Here is a 13876-nt window from a genome sequence, read left to right as displayed (position 1 = left end):
GCATCTGTATGAGGCTTGTCAACCATCCTACATGTCTTCACTACCCACAAAGCCCTATTTCCTCACTGTTTTCTCTTTTCAGTTTACACCAATATATTTTCAATGCTTCCCTCCCTCTTCTGGGGATATGTATGAATGGATAGCCTATAGCAGGAAAAGCTTTTCCATCCAATCAAATTAGCTGGAGTGGAGTGACAACCCCATTCACTGCATAGGCTAAATTGAATTTGTCTTAGACCCACTAATTCGCAATATGGGAAGTTTGGCACACGGGCAAAAAAAACTATGTTTATTTGAAAAGAAGCGATCTGGTTAAAAAGAGCATAGGTTGACAATCTACATGGGAATGCAGTTAGGCCTAGGCTACATGTGGGACAATCTCTTTGTTTGCTATACGCCTCAAAATACACTTATTAAATTTTTTTATTTAACCTGCAACTAGGCAAGTCAGTTAAGAACAAATTCTTATTTGCAATGACGGCCTACACCGGCCAAACCCGGATGCCGCTGGGCCAGTTGTGCGCAGCCCTATGGGACTCCCAGTTACGGCCGGTTGTGATACAGCCTGGATTCGAACCAGGGTGCCTCTAGTGAAGACCTCTAGCGCTGAGATGCAGTGCCTTAGACCCCTGCGCCACTCTGGAGCGATGTTGAGGAAATGACGCAGGTCCTTTCTACTTAACTGGATTGGAGCAGCCTTTAGCAGTACAATCTTTTCAAATAGCTGATACTTGCTAAAAGGCATAGGCCATGTGATGTCAGAGGAAATATTTTCGTCCCTGGGACATGTACCTTTTTTTTTTAAAAAAGGTTATCGAGTCTCTTGTTTCTGTTTTTCTCCTTGCCAGACTATGCAAGCGGCGCGATGCCCAACAGACGAACTGTCACTTACCAACTGCGCAGTCGTGAGTGAGAAGGACCCACAGTTTGAACGGTAAGTAATGTGTGTGACCACTATATGGTTGTATGCTGTATGTGCGTGTGTTTTGATCCCCAGCCCTGAGGTGCCTCTGCCACATCAAAGGCCTGTGTGTGTGTGTGTGTGTGTGTGTGTGTGTGTGTGTGTGTGTGTGTGTGTGTGTGGCGGTAGATCACAGTGGATCACTGGGGCTCAGCTCTCTAGCCGTGATGCCAAAAGCCCCAGGGCCGTCACATTCTCTGTCTGTGGCTGCTCTGATTTCATTCTCTATCACCAAATAATGTTGTTCTCTTTTCATCTCTGGCCTTGCACCTGTCCCTCTGGGGCAGGTGTGGGACTCACCAAAGCTCTTACCTGGTGAAAGAAGTAACCCACCCCAGCAGAAAAATGTCACCATGGAACATATGGTCTCGCTGTGTCTCTCTGTCGGGTCTTGACCCAATAAAGGGGATTCAGAAATTCTCTCAATATCATGCTTGCTATCCATGTAAACATACATATTGTAGTTTTCTCTGTATGATATGATAGTCCTCTTCTCTATGCAGTCACGTGACCGTGAGAACCACGCCGACCCACAAGTTTGTGTTCACAGTGAAGACCCACCAGAGTGTGGTCCCGGGGACCATCGCCTTCAGTCTGCCACAGGTAGGAGCCACCATCATGGCCTTCATAAAATAGGCTACACACACTGTTCAAAGCTATCCTTACTTGATTGATAAATTATACATTTACCAAGTCTAACCTACATCTTTTAGGGCGTTTTTATAACTAAAGTCGTCATTTAATCGATGATGATAGTTGGTTTCTACAAGTGCAGCGCAGTAAACAATGTGTGGATGTAGTTGACACCGTCTGAGCTTCTTAAGCTGAGCCCATCTTCTGACTGTATTTGACTTTAGCTGTCTGGCTACTATGGCCCGTCTGTCTGCGAGCTCCTCCTCCTCTCTGTTGTCTTCTATCATGTCTGTCGCTGCTTTTGACCTTTTGCCTGTCTCTGCCTGCTCTTTCTCCTTCTATAAACTCTGCAGCCACAGCCGGCACACAGGTACTACAGCAACTTCCTCCTCGGCCGGTCTTATTTCACAACTAGATCGGAGTATGAACAGAAGCAGTTATAAATGTCTCTACGGTCCTATTTACAAGATTGTAGCAATGCGCTACACGATAACTCTTGACTGGACATGTGTCAATGGCCTAATGCGCCGTACAGTAGCCTAGAGCTTCGGTCCGTCATGTAAAGTAGGTGATACGTGGGTTCAACTATCAGTCTCAAACCCTTAGCCCGGTCCGGATGTTTTTTGACCGTTGTGGGACTGATGTTCTTCTTGAAAGATGTTGTAAAATAAGACCGTATTTAAGAGGAACGTTAGCCTACATCACTGTCTTTGTCAGAACACCCTAGTTATCACTGATGGTTCATTGGAGGTGTACTGTCTTTTAGTTGCAAATATACAGTATCAGTCAAAAGTTTGGACACACCTACTCATTCAACGGTTTTTCTTTTATTTTTGACTATTTTCTACATTGTAGAACAATAGTGAAGACATACTATGAAATAAAACATATGGAATCGTGTGTTATTTGGCACCTTTGCCTTAATCACAGCTTTGCACACTCTTGGCATTCTCTCAACCAGCTTCACCTGGAATGCTTTTCCAACAGTCTTGAAGGAGTTTCCACATATGCTGAGCACTTGTAGGCTGCTTTTCCTTCACTCTGTGGTCCAACTCATCCCAAACCTTCTCAATTGGGTTGAGGTCGGGTGATTGTGGAGGCCAGGTCATCTGATGCAGCACTTAATCACTCTCATTCTTGGTCAAATAGCCCTTACACACCCTGGAGGTGTGTTGGGTCATTGTCCTGTTGAAAAACAAATGATAGTCCCACTATGCGCAAACCAGATGGGATGGTGTATTGCTATAGAATGCTGTGGTTGCCATGCTTGTTAATTGTGCCATGAATTCTAAATAAATCACTGACAGTGTCACCAGCAAAGCACCATCACACCACCTCCATGCTTCACGGTGGGAACCATGCATGCAGAGATAATTTGTTCACCTACTCTGCCTCACAAAGACACAGTGGTTGGAACCAAAAATCGCAAATTTGGACTCCAGACTAAAGGACAGATTTCCACCGGTCTAATGTCCATTGCTCGTATTTCTTGGCCCAAGCAAGTTTCTTCTTCTTAATGGTGTCCTTTAGTAGTGGTTTCTTTGCAGCAATTCGACTGTGAAGTCCTGATTCACGCAGTCTCCTGAACAATTGATGTTGAGATGTGTCTGTTACTTGAACTCTGTGAAGCATTTATTTGGGCTGCAATTTCTGAGGCTGGTAAGTCTAATGAACTTATCCTCTGCAGCAGAAGTAACTCTGGGTCTTCCTTTCCTGTGGCGGTCCTCATGAGAGCCAGTTTCATCATAGCGCTTGATGGTTTTTGCGACTGCATTTGAATAAACTTTCAAAGTTCTTGAAATGTTCCGGATTGACTGACCTTCATGTCTTAAAGTAATGATGGACTGTCGTTTCTCTTTGCTCATTTGAGCTGTTCTTGCCATAATATGGACTTGGTCTTTTACCAAATAGGGCTATCTTCTGTATACCACCCCTACCATGTCACAAAACATCTTATTAGCGCAAACGCATTAAGAAGGAAAGAAATTCCACAAATTAACTTTTAACAAGGCACACCTGTTAATTGAAATGCATTCCAGGTGACTACCTCATGAAGCTGGTTGAGAGAATGCCAAGTGTGCAAAGCTGTGATCAAGGCAAAGAGTGGCTACTTTGAAGAATATAAAATATATTTTGGTTACTATATGATTCCATGTGTTATTTCATTATTTTGATGTCTTCACAAATTTTTTTACAATGTAGAAAATAGTAAAAAATAAAAACCCTTGAATGAGTAGGTGTGTCCAAATGTTTGACTAGTACTGTATGTTAGAATGTCTCTTTTTCCTAAGCCTGTTTGTACCTTGTTGCTGGGCAACTGGATTCTATAAATAGTGATGCCCTTTTTATATGGTCTTTGTTTGCATAGTTAATACAAAGGAAATGTGTGAACTGTGCACTGACTGTATACATTACTTGTTTTCCCAGAGAAAATGGGCAGGCCTCTCCATTGGTCAGGATGTGGAAGGTAAGACTAAAGCATGATGATATTGAACTGTGAGGTGAATGCAGGAAGACAAAGTGCAGTCTCTCTCTGAATTCTTCTCATTGATTGCCATTGTATAACTGCTGTCCTATCATTAGCCACCAGATGGGGCGGCAGGTAGCCAAGTGGTTAGAGCATTGGGCCAGTATCTGAAAGGTTGCTAGATCAAAATCTGTCGTTCTGCCCCTGAACATGGCCGTTAACCCACTGTTCCTAGGCCGTCATTGTAAATAAGAATTTGGTCTGGCCACACATAACTTAGCTGTGATCTATGTGGACACAGTGAGGGGGTGGTGGAGGGGAAATGATTGATCTAGCACATGAATCGCGTCAGAGATTGTGGTGGTGAGAGGCTACTTCACAGCGGTCTTGAAGCTCGGCCAGGTTATCAAAGCCCGAGCCAGTGTACGCCCATTGTCTGATATCTTTAGCGACGATGCTTATGGTAATAGCCTAAGTCCTATAGCTCTGCCTTACGTCCTTCGCAACAGCTCTGCTCCGCGAAGCGCAGGAAGTCTGAATGCTTCCCGGGTGGCGCAGTGGTCTAGGGCACTGCATCGCAGTGCTAGCTGCGCCACCAGAGTCTCTGGGTTCGCGCCCAGGCTGGGCTGGGTTCGTGCCCAGGCTCTGTCGCAGCCGGCCGCAACCGGGAGGTCCGTGGGGCGACGCACAATTGGCATAGCGTCGTCCGGGTTAGGGAGGGTTTGGCCGGTAGGGATATCCTTGTCTCAGTATGTAAAAATTTAATAAAATGTATGCACTCTACTGTAAGTCGCTCTGGATAAGAGCGTCTGCTAAATGACTAAAATGTAATGTAAATGTAATGCTCTGACTTCTGCGGAGGCCGCATGGCAGTAAATGGTATACGGCCGCCGCGGATGACGGCTTGACCACGCAGGGCCTTTTTTATCCCGGTGGTCCAGATCTGTTTAGTACTTTGGCCAACTCCTCTCTGTGTCCGTTCTTTGTCAAGCCAAACGTGTATGGATGACAACAACGATGGTTGGCTACAACACATGTAGTATGGGACCAGACTAGCTCTGCCTAGGATAACAACATAATATTAGTCAAAATATGCACCTCTGAAAGCGTTATTAGCAAAGTGTCGCTGTGTAAAGAGACCCTGATCTGGAATAGAGCTGGTAATTGGCTAATTTGCATAACTACGGTACTGCTTAGGTGGCTGTGAACAGATGTTGAAAGAACAGCTAGTTCCTTCATCAAATTCAGCCCTGTGTTGCAGACTGCGCGCTCTCAGGTGTGAGGTCCTGAACAACAGAGGCCTATTTGAACTCGCTGTGACGTGTCAACAGTGTGCCGTTCACGTGGTCATTGTATTATTGAACCAAGTGATTCAATATACGACATCCATTAGAAAACAATGATGCTGAAGGTGTTTGTCCTTGATTTGGTTGTTGATGGAATATGGCGCAAAGTGAATAGCACTATTGAGCAAGGTACTACAAATGAACACCAATCAGACTTTTGACATTGTACTTGAAAATGAAAATGGAGTAAAGTGGAGAAAAGCTACTGGGCTACTCTTCTATCTGTTTCCTTTCTCTGCTCGGTGTCCATATAGTGACCAACTACAACTTTGACAAGTCCAAGCAGTGTGTGGGCACCATGATGGTGGAGATAGATTTCCTGCAGAAGAAGAGTGTGGACAGCAGCCAATACGACTCAGACAAGATGGCTGCAGAGTTCATCCAGCACTTCAACAGCCAGGCCTTCAGTGCGGGCCAGCAGGTATGGGAACTGTAGCCCACAGAAGGACGCTGGGATGACAGGGTGGGGTGACTCGCGTACCTCTTAGAGGACTTTGGTGGTCTTCAGGCTCTTGGTAGAAGTTGCCCTTAGAAACAGATCTAGGATCAGCTTAACCGTGGCAAAACTGACTGTGGATCATTATCAAGGGCTGAATTTTGTCGTACTCTTGGCTTTAGGTTGAGGGGTAGCATAGAGCGAACGTCTCCTCGAATGATTTAATAGCCCAAACATTTTTGTTGTGTTCTTAGATTGTGACAACTTGCCACGCTTTTGTGTTTGTGTTCTGCATGCTGATGGCGCTTTACGTTATTCTAACCTTCTAACATTGTCCACTCTTCCTCTTTCTTGATGTCTCTAGCTGGTGTTTAGTTTCTGTGACAAGCTGTTTGGCCTGCTGATAAAAGACATTGAAGCCATGGACCCCAGCATCCTCAAGGGAGAAGCAGGCTCTGGGAAGAAGCACAAGGTACGTAGAGCACCAATTGACCGACCTTAGGACCTCTATATCTCAGTACCTCTATCACCATTAGATATACCATTTATATATTATTAATACACTTTACATTACATAGTAATATTCATACACTTGAACTAATCATCGTGACAGTAATAATCTAGTTACACCATCAAGCACCCAAAGGTGCTTGATGGTAAGGTAAATTCTCGTGAAAAACTGGCGCAATTCTCTGTCCACCATCTACTCACTCCTAACTGTTTTCTGTCTCTGTGGTCTATACAGATTGACATTGGCTTGTTGCTGGGAAACAGCCAGGTGGTTTTTGAGAAGGCGGAGAGCTCTTCTCTTACCCTCATTGGTAAGTGTCGTCCCTGGCTCGCTCCGACGCAGAAAACTGGCCATGTGTGACGCCATCTTGTATTACGTGGCTACAGCACATCGATTTAGTCTCTATCCGTTACAGTATGTGTACATCAGGGTCATGTATATCTGACATGTTGATGCACTCAAATTGTGTTCTTCAGCATAATAACATTTAATTACTAAGGCTTGAGATTTGCGTAATTAACTAAAGTGGGTTTGCTTACAAGGCTAAACTAAGTGACATTCGGCCTCAATAAACCACATGCTAAACCACCCTGACTGACTTCATCCATTTGTGGCATGTGCTTGTTGTTACCCAATACCACCACAAGGTGGCACCCTGTCCACAGTTTTAGTTTGGCTTTCATCTTGCTGTCAGAAGTTTTGAGTGATGAAATTCTAAATGGCCCTAGAGAGGAAAGTGTCATTTTTTTTCAATGTTAAGTACTTTTCTTTATGTCATTGATGGAATATTTAGTTAATACATTAAACGCTTTACACCGTTCCCCCGTCTATGAGCTAAGAGTTGCCACTAGTGCAAAGTTTCAAATCAAATTGTATTTGTCACGTGCCGAATTCAACAGGTGAATGAAATGAAATGCTTACTTACAAGCCCTTAACCAACAAAGCAGTTCAAGAAATAGAGTTAAGAAAATTTTTACTAAATAAAGTAAAAAAAAAGATTATCAAAAAGTAACACAAGAAAATTACATAATAACGAGGCTATATACAGGGGGTACCGGTACCGAGTCAATGTGCGGGCGTACAGGTTAGTCAAGGTAATTTGTAAAGTGACTATGCATAGATAATAAGCAGCGAGTAGCAGCAGTGTAAAAACAAAGGGAGGAGGTCAATGTAAATAGTCCAGGTGGCCATTTTATTAATTGATCAGCAGTTTTATGCCTTCGGTGTAGAAGCTGTTAAGGAGCTTTTGGACCTAGACTTGGCGCTCCGGTACTGCTGGCCGTGCGGTAGAAGAAAGAACAGTCTATGACTTACACCGCCTAGTATATAGATCCTGGATGGAAGGAAGTTTGGCCCCAGCGATGTACTGGGCCATACCCACTACCCTCTGTAGCGCCTTACAGCCAGATGCCGAGCAGTTGCCATACCAGGTGGTGATGCAACCGGTCAGGATGCTCTCGATGTTGCAGAACTTTTTGAGGATCTGGGGACCCATGGCAAATCTTTTCAGTCTCCTGAGGGGGAAAAGGTGTTGTCGTGCCCTCTTCCCAACTGTATTGGTGTGTTTAGACCATGCTAGTTGGTTGATGTGGACACCAAGGAACTTAACTCTCGACCTGCTCCGCTCCAGCCCCGTTGATGTTAATGGGGGCCTGTTCGGCCCTCCTTTTCTTATAGTCCACGATCAGCTCCTTTATCTTGCTCACATTGAGGGAGAGGTTGTTGTCCTGGCACCACACTGCCAGGTCTCTGACCTCCTTCTTATAGGCTGTCTCATCGCTGTCGGTGATCAGGCCTACCACTGTGTCGTCAGCAAACTTAATGATGGTGTTGGAGTCGTGCTTGGCCACGCAGTCGTTGAACAGGAAGCACAGGAGGGGACTGAGCACGCACCCCTGAGGGGCCCCAGTGTTGAGGATCAGTGTGGCAGATGTTGTTGCCTACCCTTACCACCTGGGGGCAGCCCGTCAGGAAGTCCAGGATCCAGTTGCAGAGGGAGGTGTTTAGTCCCAGGGTCCTTAGCTTACTGATGAGCTTTGAGGGCACTATGGTGTTGATCGCTGAGCTGTTGTCAATTAACAGCATTCTCACATAGGTGTTCCTTTTTTCCAGGTGGGAAAGGGCACTGTGGAGTAAGAATGAGATTGCATCATCTGTGAATCTGTTATGGCGGTATGCGAATTGGAGTGGGTCTAGGGTTTCCATCATGATGGTGTTGTGAGCCATAACCAGCCTTTCAAAGCACTTCATGGCTACTGAAGTGAGTGCTACGGGGTGTTAATCATTTAGGCAGGTTACCTTTGCTTTCTGGGCCACAGGGACTATGGTGGTCTGTTTGAAACATGTAGATATTACAGACTCAGTCAGGGAGAGGAAAATGTCAGTGAAGACACTTGCCAGTTGGTCCGTGCATGCTTTTGAGTACATGTCCTGGTAATCCGTCTGAGCCATGACCAGCCTTTCAACTCTAATTCGCCTTGGATAAAAGCATCTGCTAAATACCATTTTATTATTATTATAATAATATATAACATTTTTCCCTCTGTATGTACAGTGCCTTCGGAAAGAATTCAACCTCCTTTCACATTTTGTTACTTTACAGCCTTATTATAAAAGGGATTAAATAAATAAAAAATCCTCAGCAATCTACACACAATACCTCATAATGACAAAGTGAAAACAGGTTTTTAGAAATGCGGGTAGAGGAACAATGGTGGCCATCTTGATGCATGTGGGGACAGCAGACTGTCATAGGGAGAGATTGAATATGTCCGTAAACACTCCAGCCAGCTGGTCTGCACATGTAGTGTGTATTCGGAAAGTAGTCAGACCCCTTCCCCTTTTCCACATTTTGTTGCGTTACAGCCTTATTCTAAAATCGATTTAACAAAAAAATGGTCCTCAATCTGCACAGAATACCCCATAACGACAAAGCGAAAACAGGTTTTTAGAAATTTCTGCAAATGTATTAAAAAGAAAAACATACCTTATATTTACATAAGTATTCAGACACTTTGCTGTGAGACTTGAAATTGACCTAAGGGTGCATTCTGTTTCCATTGATCATCCTTGAGATGTTTGAACAACTTGATTGGAGTCCATCTGTGGTAAATTCAATTGATTAGACATGATTTGAAAAGGCACACACACCTGTCTATTTAAAGTTCCACAGTTGACAGTGGATGTCAGCGCAAAAACCAAGCCATGTGGTCGAAGGACTTGTCCGTACAGCTCAGAGACAGGATTGTGTTGAGGCACAGATCTGGGGAAGGGTACCAAAAAATGTCTTTAGCATTGAAGGTCCCCAAGAACACAGTGGCCTCCATCATTCTTAAATGGAAAAAGTTTGGAACCACCAAGACTTCCTGGAGCTGGCTACCTGGCCAAACTGAGCAATCGGGGGAGAAGACCCTTGGTCAGGGAGGTGACCAAGAACCCGATGGTCACTCTGACAGAGCTCCAGAGTTCCTCTGTGGAGATGGGAGAACCTTCCAGAAGAACAACCATCTCTGCAGCACTCCACCAACAAGGCCTTTGGTAGGGTAGCCAGACAGAAGCCACTCCTCAGTAAAAGGCACATGACAGCCTGCTTGGTTTGCCAAAAGGCACCTAAAGGACTCTCCGACCATGAGAAACAAGATTCTCTGGTCTGATAAAAACAAGATTGAAATATTTTTAAATTTATTTCACCTTTATTTAACTAGGCAAGTCTGCAAGTCAAACCCTCCCCTAATCTGGACATCTGGAGGAAACCTGGCACCATCCCTATGGTGAAGCATGGTGGTGTTAGCATTATGCTGTGGGGATGTTTCTCAGCGGCAGGGACTGGGAGACTAGTCAGGATCGAGGCAAAGATGAATGGAGCAAAGTACAGAGATCCTGCTCCAGAGCGCTCAGTACCTCAGACTGGGGCTAAGGTTCACCTTTCAACAGGACAACGACCCTAGGCACACAGCCAAGACAACACAGCAGTGGCTTCAGGACAAGTCTCTGAATGTACTTGAGTGGCCCAGCCAGAGCCCGGACTTGAACCCGATCTAACATCTAAGGGAGACCTGAAAAATAGCTGTGCAGCAACGCTCCCCATCCAACCTGACAGAGCTTGAGAGGATCTGCTGAGAATAAAGGGAGAAACTCCCCAAATACAGGTGTGTAATACCCAAGAAGACTCAAGGCTGTAATCGCTGCCGAAGGTGTTTCGAGAAAGTACTGAGTACTTATTACTTAGGTCTGAATACTTATGTAAATGTGATATTTAAGTTTTTGAAATGAGTTAACATTCATCAAAATAAACAGTTTTTGCTTTGTCTTTTTGGGGTAGTGTGTGTGTGTGTGTGGATTAATGAGTTGAAAAAACATTTTAAATCAATTTTAGAATAAGGCTGTAACAAAATGTGGGAAAAGTCTAGGGGCTGAGTACTTCCCGAATGCACTTTATGTTTGTAACTGTGTCTATGTGTCCCCTACAGGGAAGTCTAAGACCAGAGAGTCTCGCCAGTCTATCATCAACCCAGACTGGAACTTTGAGCGCATGGGCATCGGTGGCCTCGACAAAGAGTTCTCCGACATCTTCCGTAGGGCCTTCGCCTCTCGAGTCTTCCCTCCAGACATTGTGGAGCAGATGGGTGAGCTTCTTCTCTGTCTCTCTCTCGGTCTCTGCCTCTCTTTTGCGTTCTCTCTTTCGCACTCTCTCTCTCTTTCTCTCGCTCTTGCACACGCACTCTTTATTTCTTTCGCACTCTTCCCCTCTTGCTGTCTCTTTCTCTTCATCCATATTTCTTTCTCAACAGACGTTTCTCTTTCTCGACTTTCACTCAATCCATCTTATTCACTCGTACTTTCACATGCCTGTTGTCTTACACACTCGTTTTTTTTTCGCTCTCTTTCTAGTACTTTCCTTCTCTCATTCTTTTTATAGCTCACACTGTGTGTATTTGTCTCTTACCATATCCCCCCGGTAACCACTTTTCGAGGTCCCAGGGAAGCCTGTGTTCCAGCCTAGCGTTAGACAGACCGAACCATTAGCCACTGTGAGGGGGGGGGGGGCAGCCTGCCAAAACAAATCACTCAATCAGTCTCTGGAAGGAACACCATGACATGAATAAGGCTCTGTGTTCAAATGGCATTGATTCTCAGACCAGTACTGCACATTGTGACAAACACGCCAGACTATTTTCGGGGAAAAGCCTCTAACAAATGGACCTGACGGGAATACTATTATTGGACTGACAATGTAGTAGTGTCAATCTTTTCTCTTTGTTTGACAGTGAAACTGCACCCTAGACTGAAACTAGTTATTGAAAAATAAATCGTTGTCTGACTCCCTCGGTTAGGCCCAAGAGGGCTTCCGTCATTGGACAGACAATGCAGTGTCCTCCTCAGGATGCTGCTCTCAGTCGTCAGTGAGTGAGTTATGACACAGCCCCCCCCTCCATGCGTACACTGGTAAATAGTTGTTTGACATGTCTCGGATTACAATGCTGATTCCCATCGCTAAATGATGGCTCATAGTGAAAGCAAGTTAGGTGCTCTTCTGCATATACGCAAACACACACAAACTCTCTCTCTCTCTCTCTCTCTCTCAATTACACACACACACTCACAGAGCCCCAGTCCTATCCTCATGGCGTCCAGTGTGAGTTTGAGAGGAGCCGATACGTCGGGATTTTGGCAGCGAGGTCCTTTATCTACTTCCCCAGAGTCCGATGAACTCGTGGATACCATTTTTATGTCTTTGTCCCCAGTATGTCGAAAGTTAGTGGTGCAGCGCCTAAAGAATGAAGTCATACCCTTTGACTTATTCCACATTTTGTTGTTACAGCCTGAATTCAAAATAGATTTGATAGATTTTTCTCACCTATCCACACACAATACCCCATAATGACAAAGTGGACACATGTTTGCAAATGTATTAAAAATGAAATTCAGAAATATCTCAGTTGAGTCAATACTTTGTAGAAGCGGCGATTTACAGCTTTGCGTTGTCTTGGGTATGTCTCTATCAGCTTTGCACATCTGTTTTTTTTTCAAGCTGTGTTAAGTTATATGGGGAGTAGCGATGAACAGCAATCTTCAAGTCTTTCCACAGATTTTCAATAGGATTCATGTCTGAGCTTTGGCTGGGCCACTCAAGGACTTTCACATTCTTGTTCCAATGCCTTTCCAGCATTGCTTTGGCTGTTTGCATGGCGTCATTGTCCTGTTGGAACGTAAATCTTCACCCCAGTCTTAGGTCGTTTTCACGCTGAAGCAGGTTCTCTCAAAGGCTTTGCCTGTCTTTTGCTCCATTCATTGTTCCCTCTATCCTTACCAGTCTCCCTGCCCCTGCTGCTGAAAAGCATCCCCATAGCATGATGCTGCCACTACTGCGCTTCACGGTAGGGATGGTGTTTTCTCCAAACATGGTACTTTGCATTAAGGCCAAAGAGTTACACAGAATCTTTTGCCTTATGCTCGGAGTCTTTCACGTGCCTTTTTTTCAAACTCCAGTCGTGCTGTCGTGCCTTTTTATCTCAGGAGTGGCTTCTGTCTGGCCACTCTCCCATAAAGCCCAGATTGGTGACGTGCTGTAGAGACCGTTGTCCTGCCAGTATCTCCCAACTCAGCCAAGGAACTCTGACAGAACTACAGAGTGGTCATTGGTCACCTCCCTGACCAATGTCCTTCTTGCCCGGTTGCTTAGATCGGTCGGACGGCCATCTCTAGGCAGAGTCTAGGTAGGAAAAATGTGTTCCATTTTCCAATGATGGCGACCACTGTGCTCTTGGAAACTTTCAACACTCTAGAAATAGTTTTATACCCTTCCCCAGATATATGCCTCCGCACAATTCTATCTCTGTGAATTCAAGGCACACTTAACCAGCATGGCTACAGCTTTCTGCACCGATATGCCATCCCATCTGGGACGATCATTTGTTTTTCAACCGCACAATGACCCCAAACACACCTCCAGGCTGTGTAAGGGCTATTTGACCAAGAAAGAGAGTGATGAAGGGCTGCGTCAGATGACCTGGCCTCCACAATTGGGATGAGTTGGACTGCAGAGTGAAGGAAAAGCAGCCAACAAGTGCTCAGCATATGTAGGAACTCCTTCAAAACTGTTGGAAAAGCATTCCAGGTGAAGCTGGTTGAGAGAATGCCAAGTGTGCAAAGCTGTCATCAAGGCAAAGGGTGGCTACTTTGAAGAATCTGAATTTAACATCTTTTTTGCTTACTACATGATTCCATATGTGTTATTTCATAAAAGTGGTGTCCACAAGTTCATCTGACTCCGGGGAAGTAGATAAAGGGCTCCATGGCCAAAACCTTGAAGTATCTCTTTAAGTTGGACTGCTGGGTGCTACGGTGTGCAGGAGTTGGATGGTCTAATGAGATGGCGAGCCCTGATAGACGAGAGTCTAAAGGTGAGGGTGTAATTGGGGAGTGTCAGGGAGGGCAGGTGCTGATAGAGTTGATCGTAGGGGGGAAGTGTGTGTGTGGCCTCTCACTCCCTCCATGTCGGGCAGACAGCAAGGGGTCACAC

The 13876-nt window shown here is 45.0% G+C and overlaps 1 protein-coding gene across 1 annotated transcript in view; it reads left to right on the top strand.

Annotated features, from left to right (window-relative positions):
- Positions 1-13876, top strand: part of LOC120029523 (vesicle-fusing ATPase) — a 46752-nt gene that overhangs the window by 19156 nt on the left and 13720 nt on the right. Inside the window, exons 2-8 of the mRNA XM_038974781.1 lie at positions 849-934; positions 1465-1564; positions 4022-4061; positions 5662-5828; positions 6208-6315; positions 6589-6664; positions 10824-10979. Coding sequence (XP_038830709.1) covers positions 849-934; positions 1465-1564; positions 4022-4061; positions 5662-5828; positions 6208-6315; positions 6589-6664; positions 10824-10979 — 733 coding nt within the window. The remainder of the gene's footprint in view (positions 1-848; positions 935-1464; positions 1565-4021; positions 4062-5661; positions 5829-6207; positions 6316-6588; positions 6665-10823; positions 10980-13876) is intronic.

Source organism: Salvelinus namaycush, chromosome 35, assembly GCF_016432855.1.
Source record: "Salvelinus namaycush isolate Seneca chromosome 35, SaNama_1.0, whole genome shotgun sequence".
NCBI lineage: Eukaryota > Metazoa > Chordata > Actinopteri > Salmoniformes > Salmonidae > Salvelinus > Salvelinus namaycush.
This window is presented reverse-complemented; position numbering and strand designations above follow the sequence as displayed.